This window comes from Panicum virgatum, chromosome 9K (genome assembly GCF_016808335.1).
Source record: "Panicum virgatum strain AP13 chromosome 9K, P.virgatum_v5, whole genome shotgun sequence".
NCBI lineage: Eukaryota > Viridiplantae > Streptophyta > Magnoliopsida > Poales > Poaceae > Panicum > Panicum virgatum.
The window spans coordinates 44,550,029-44,556,018 of NC_053144.1; the positions used below are offsets into that span (position 1 = coordinate 44,550,029).

The 5,990-nt window shown below is 44.8% G+C and overlaps 1 protein-coding gene across 2 annotated transcripts; it reads left to right on the forward strand.

Moving 5' to 3' along the window:
• The first annotated feature begins 1,635 nt into the window (after positions 1 to 1,635).
• LOC120651600 (protein GOS9-like) lies at positions 1,636 to 4,799 on the forward strand. Of its 2 annotated transcripts, none has more exons than XM_039929150.1 (5): positions 1,636 to 1,798; positions 3,296 to 3,528; positions 3,673 to 3,865; positions 3,950 to 4,150; positions 4,376 to 4,799. In XM_039929150.1, the coding sequence occupies exons 2-5, from the start codon at positions 3,386 to 3,388 to the stop codon at positions 4,613 to 4,615; spliced, it is 777 nt and encodes a 258-aa protein (XP_039785084.1). In that variant the 5' UTR covers positions 1,636 to 1,798; positions 3,296 to 3,385; the 3' UTR covers positions 4,616 to 4,799. The 2 variants fall into 2 exon arrangements, with proteins under 2 accessions (XP_039785084.1, XP_039785085.1); XM_039929151.1 differs by having other exon boundaries at positions 1,638 to 1,798; positions 3,953 to 4,150.
• Positions 4,800 to 5,990: the final 1,191 nt, after the last annotated feature.

The following is a 5,990-nucleotide window of genomic DNA, read 5'->3' on the forward strand; positions in this document are numbered from 1 at the left end:
AGAAAATATAGATATCTGCATAGGAAAAACAATTACTAAAGTATATTAATTGTTGAACCTTGTTTAACACTACCATGTCATATGTTGTACAAATCATGTTTAAATCCTGTATGTATAATATGAGTAATAATATGGCTTCATGGTTCATCTACATGCATGCTAAGTAATATCTTGAATTAATATCTTGAATTGTTGATGTGGTTGCCCGATTCGAGGCTCTCTATATATACAATGCAAGTAGCAATAAATTAGGGACGAGCTACATAGTGCAGCAAAACAGGGACAAAAATTGTGGATCACGACGTGCTATATTTACTGATTTTTAGCCGAGATCTCAATGCACAGACCTGCATGCACTGCAACGGGTAGTAAATTAGGACTAATGTATTTTTTGAACTAAATTAGGATTAATGTACAAATCATATAGACAAGGACAGGATGACTGTAGGTCTCGGACATTGCTAATTAGCGCGCGCGCCCCAGGAAGACAAGTAGCGCTCGATTTCAGACAGAGCGTGCATTTCCTTTTTAGGAAATTTTTCTCATCTCTAATTTTCTAGTTTTGGAAATTTATAATTTATGCACGTAAATTTTACGTATAAATTTTCTTTCTAAATAACTTTCTAGCGAATATTTTTCCAACACAATTTTTATGATGCACGGAAATTTTACACATAACATTTTTACACAATATTTTTTACACAATATTTTTTAGCATAACATTTCATAGCATACAACTTATATGCATAACTTTTTTTCAGAAAATGTATCGAAAGATTTTATTAGTGTAACCCTCATGATAAGTTCTCGCAACTTTTACGCATAAGTTCACTGTCCAACTTTTCGGGAAAATATTATCTGTAAAACTTCTTGAACAACATCTACGCATAAGTTCATTACCCAACTTTCCGAGAAATATTTTTTAACATAAATTTGATGAAAACATTTATCAAACAAAACTTCCTAGGAGACACATAATAGAAGGCAAAAATATTGAAAAGGGAAAATATAACACTTGATTTAATACAAGTCAAACTTAGAAAGGGAAAGAAAAAAAGAATATCAACTAATACATGTGTCTATCACTGTGCAGCACGTACTCTATGTATTGTACTCAAAACTAGCCTGTGCCTGATGTCAGCAGAGCATATCCAGTGCATCACGAGAAGGAAAAAAACATGCACGGAAAAGGGAAGGACGCGCTTCCGCGCCGGATCCCGCGTTTGTCGGATCGGTCGTTGAAAATTCAAGTGGCGCGCGATTGCTAGAATGGAATCGCGCTGTAGATCTCAATGATTCATTCGTACGGGGGATAAGAAATGTCAGATTACTTTAATGGTGTAACATGTTCGTGGTTTATCTCTTCCACATCTTTCAGATCGTGCTACTCAAGCACATAAATCATGTCCTTATACTCTTCGAAGAAACTCCAGCAATACCCTCTAAACTAAGGTTCCTACTTCTTAAGGGCTTTCCTTATTTTATGGGGTCTAAATTTTTACTCTCAACTCCAACAACCGCTCTTACTTTGAACCCCTACTTTTATTATGATAGGTGGGATCCATCCAACAATGTCTAATTTTTTTTATTTTATTCCACGGCCCTTTTTTTTCCTTGCATCTTTCTCTTTCACCCACACATCTCCCTCCGCTGCCTTGCATCTTTCTCTCTCCCACACCCCTCTCCCTCCACCACCTACACTCGCCCCTCTGTTGGCCAAAATTGATTGCATATCCCACCACTAACCACATGCCCTAGCGGCAGTGGTGCCGGAGGCTGCCACCCCCTTTCCCCCAAGGTCAGTACTCGAGCTTCCCTTCTCGATTTGGTGGAGGATATTGAGCTCAGTGGAGGAGCTCGAGCTCGAGGGCATGGTGAGAGGTGTTGCAGCTCTAGCGGGGGAGAGGATCGAAGGATGCTGGAGCTCAGCGGCAGCGACAGGGTTGCCGCAGCTCGGGGGTGGTGAGGGTGCCCGAGTTCAGGGGCTTGTTAGACCCAGGGCGGCAGCTAGGGTGCCATAGCTCAGGGGTAGCAAGGTGATCGAGCTCGGGGATGATGGCAGCTCTGGTGCCACAACTCGGGAGGTAGCAGGGTGCTTGAGCTTGGCGGTGGCAGCGGCGCGGGTGCAACATCTTCACGTGTGCACAGGGAGAGGCGAGGGAGAAAATCTGTAGAAAAAAAAAGTTAGGGCCTCTCTAGCCACCCATGGGAAAAGGGGCTGGAAGGGTGGATTTGGGGTCCTTCCTACTTAAGGGACTCAAATAGGGACCCTTTTTAGAGTAGATTCTCTTAAGTTTTAAGTAGGGTCTTAAGTAGGTCCTTGCTGGAGACCAAAGCTACCCTAGGCGCTGCTCTGTCATTTGTTCTCAGGGCTGCTCTGTCATTTGTTCCTATATTCATGTTTAAGTTTAATAAAGTAATGAGGATTACATTTACCTATATTTATTGTATTTATGTTGATGACACCAAACATCGTGTACTGATTGTGCAACACGTCACAGACGTGCACCACACGACGGCTCTGTGAAAGCCAATAACCTAACTAGATTGGGAAACCAGCCTGACAAGTTTTCATGGGCTCAACCTGAAAGCCAACAAACACCATCTGAGTAGGGAACCCAATCAGAAGCTGCAGTTGTTGCCCTAGTGTCACCAAACCATCTAGGATATCCTTCTAGAGATGAATGAAGGAAGAATAGTATTTTTCAAAATTAAAAAAATACATATTTCTGTTTTGATCAATTGGATACCCTGAATCAGTCACAAACCTTCTCCCCAGGTAAAATTGAAATTGTTGCAAAATCTTCATTGATATGGACTGCTAACTCGGATTCACCTAGACCGGTCTATAAAGCCATCAAGCCAGCCCAACCAGAAACTAGAGCTGTGTGCATTATATGCACCGAAAGCAATCGACCCGGATGATTCAATACAACAGTATGAACATGATAGCCAATGTGCCGTGAAACGGAACCAATGTCAAATTTAATTGTTCCTCATATAGTTATATAGTCATTTAGTATACACACAGAGAGAGGGAGAGAGAGAGAGAGTCGTACTACTTTGAACGCCGCCAGGAGCTAGTAATACCAAGAAAATCAACAGAAGTAACAAAATGTGCAACCGTAACTTTCCAAAGCTGCACCTGGGTCTCTAATTCTCTATAAATAGACACCTTCCGGTCGCAGAGAAAGCTCAAGGAATCACCCTTCACCCACATCTCTCTCTCTCTCTCTCTCTCTCTCTCTCTCTCTCTCTCTCTCTCTCTCTCTCTCTCTCGGCTCACGCATGGCAGCGCAATAAGCTCAGCCTCGAAGGCCTCTACCTGCACCACACCTGCCGGGGCCCAAACGCCAACCAGCAATCTCTCATCAACCCTCCCAAGATGGGCGAGTTGGCCGTTAACAACTGGACTGTCTTCGACGGGCCAGGGTCTAACGCCAAGCTTGTTGCACGGGCACAGGGCCTGCACATCAATGCCGGTGACTGGCACCTTTCCTACAGCCTAGTGTTCGAGAATGGAAGCAGGTACCTACAATAATCATACCTTCATCATGCGTAAACGTGATCTCCTTTTCATCAGTATGAAAATTTCTGTTGAATTCTTCGAACGATTCATACATAATTGATAATTAATTGTTTGCCCAACATCTCCGTATGAGACACATACAGGTACCCAGGATCTACGCTACAGGTGATGGGGACTGGCAATGAAAAAGGAACTGAATGGGCTGTTGTTGGCGGAACCGGAGAGCTTGGTATGGCGACCGGAGTCATCCACAAAAGGCTTCATGAGCACAACGGCGACGGAAATGTTTTTGAACTTACTATCACAGGGTTCTACTTCTTGCAAAAAGACCAATCGGTGAGAAAAATAGTTTCTCCTAATTTATCGCCGAAGATAGATGTATACCATTGCATCTTCATAAATTGTGGTATGTACGAAAAGCAGCCTAAAGCCCAGAAGCTTGAGTCGTGGGGTGGAAGTGGAGGGTCACCAAAGGACATCACGGAGCCGCCAAAGCGCCTGCAAAGCATCAGCATCTCGAGTGCCACGGTCATCGACTCCATCGCCTTCTCTTACACTGACGAAGCTGGCAAGGAGCAGTCCGCAGGTCCATGGGGTGGTGCCGGTGGCACTCTTCGAACGGTTAGTGATTCCTCCGTTTTCATCTTCTAAACAGTAAGCATCTCTCCATGCGTGATGACCATAGTAATCTGCATGCCCGTTGATTCTTGGGATGATTCCCAGCAAGCTTTATCTTGGGTCAAATGCACACACAAGCTTAGCAACCTGCAGGTCGATCAGATCAACTGGTGGACATGAATAGTAACAATTGCAAACCTTATTTTTACATTGTTTTGCACGCTGCAGATCCAGCTTGGAGCAGATGAGTTTGTGAAGGAAGTCTCAGGAACATACGGGACGTTCAAGGGCGCCACCGTTATAACCTCGCTGAAATTTGTCACCAATGTCCGGACCTGGGGACCTTGGGGAGAGAAGTTCGGGACCAATTTCGGCGGCCCTGTGAAGAGCGGCCATGGCGTCGCAGGATTCTATGTGAACGCTGACAAGTACGTCGACAAGATTGGCCTCTACATTCACCCTGTCTAACTCTCAACAACAGACGGCCAGTTTCTAGAGGCCGACGTCTTCTGTTGGTTTCTGCATAAATTGCGACTCAATAGTCAATAGTGCAAAAATAAATCAGACGGCGATCCTCGATCTCTCATGCTGATGATCGACAACTATATTGTTGGTACCTTGTACTCCGTGATCTATATACACTACCGGAATTGGTTAATTCGCCGTGTGCACCAAGCACACGGCAAAGACTTAGTAGGCACACGGCGAAGTTTTCGCCGTCAACCCCCGACGGCAGCGCTAGGCACAACAAAGGCCTAGTTTGTCGTGTGCCATTTATCGGGCACACGACAAACACATTCGCCGTGTGTATCCAAGGGTACACGGCAAAAAAAGGCATTGACGTCGTGAGGACGGCCTAACGGCGTGACAGAAGACTTCGCCGTGTGCCACCTGGATAGACACACAGCGAACTTGGTCACGCGGGGCCCAGCAGCAGAGCTCTTCGCCGTGTGCCCAGGGCTTTGGCACACTAAAAAGTGTTTAGGTTCGCCGTGTGCCTTTTTCCTGGCACACGGCGAACAATGGTCAGTTCGCCATGCGCCCGGTCTTGGCACACGGCAAACGTGTTGTTCATGGCTGGCCAAATGGTCATTTTGCCATGTGCCCATCTTTTAGCACACGGCAAACTATTTGGAACACGGCATATTAGCCGTTTCCGGTAGTGATATGTCGTTGTTTTTGCATCCGTTGTTTGTCAAATAGATAACTCCGATTCCAGCGAAAAAAAATAAAAGATGGATGACTCCGAGCCTTTCCATTAGAGTCTGCTGTTATGTTTCACTCAGATCACATGCGTTGAGGAATAATACTTCTAGTAATTTGCTTTACTCCTTCGCACTTCAAAAAAGGAAACTTTTATCTATGGGTTTTCCAATTGTTGGTGTTTTGATGAGCAGTCCCAGCCCATATGGAGTACCCACGTGCACAGGGTAGATTTTTTTTTGAATAATTTTCGGGGTGGGGGTGGGGGGTGCAAGTACGCCCCGGCATATAAGGGGTTATACAAAATGAGTAGAAGGAGAAAAAAAGATAAAGATAAAATAGAGGAAAGAGATACAAGGCCAACATTTGTCCATCTAACATGGGCAAGCCGTTCACTACTGAACAAATCCACATCTGAATATCTATACTCCTTCGATCTCCATTCCACAGGCGACTGTTAGAGTCGAGTCCGACAGACAACAGTCATGGTTACATCACCTATGGAGCATATCTAAGATCCAATCGACAAGCCTCCATCGCCGTTTAAGGGGAGGAATCCTCAAAGGGGGAGGGAGGAAGAAAGGAAAACGAGGAGATCCTAGAGAGGGGATCTTATTCTCGCAACCCAGCATTTGATGAG

Excerpts from the sequence above, each read along its gene's own strand:
- LOC120651600 (XM_039929150.1), top strand. The coding sequence starts at position 3,386 with ATGGGCGAGTTGGCCGTTAACAACTGGACTGTCTTCGACGGGCCAGGG. Across the intron at positions 3,866-3,949 it reads TCTTGCAAAAAGACCAATCG|CAGCCTAAAGCCCAGAAGCT; the intron begins GTGAGAAAAATA and ends ATGTACGAAAAG. Across the intron at positions 4,151-4,375 it reads CCGGTGGCACTCTTCGAACG|ATCCAGCTTGGAGCAGATGA; the intron begins GTTAGTGATTCC and ends TGCACGCTGCAG.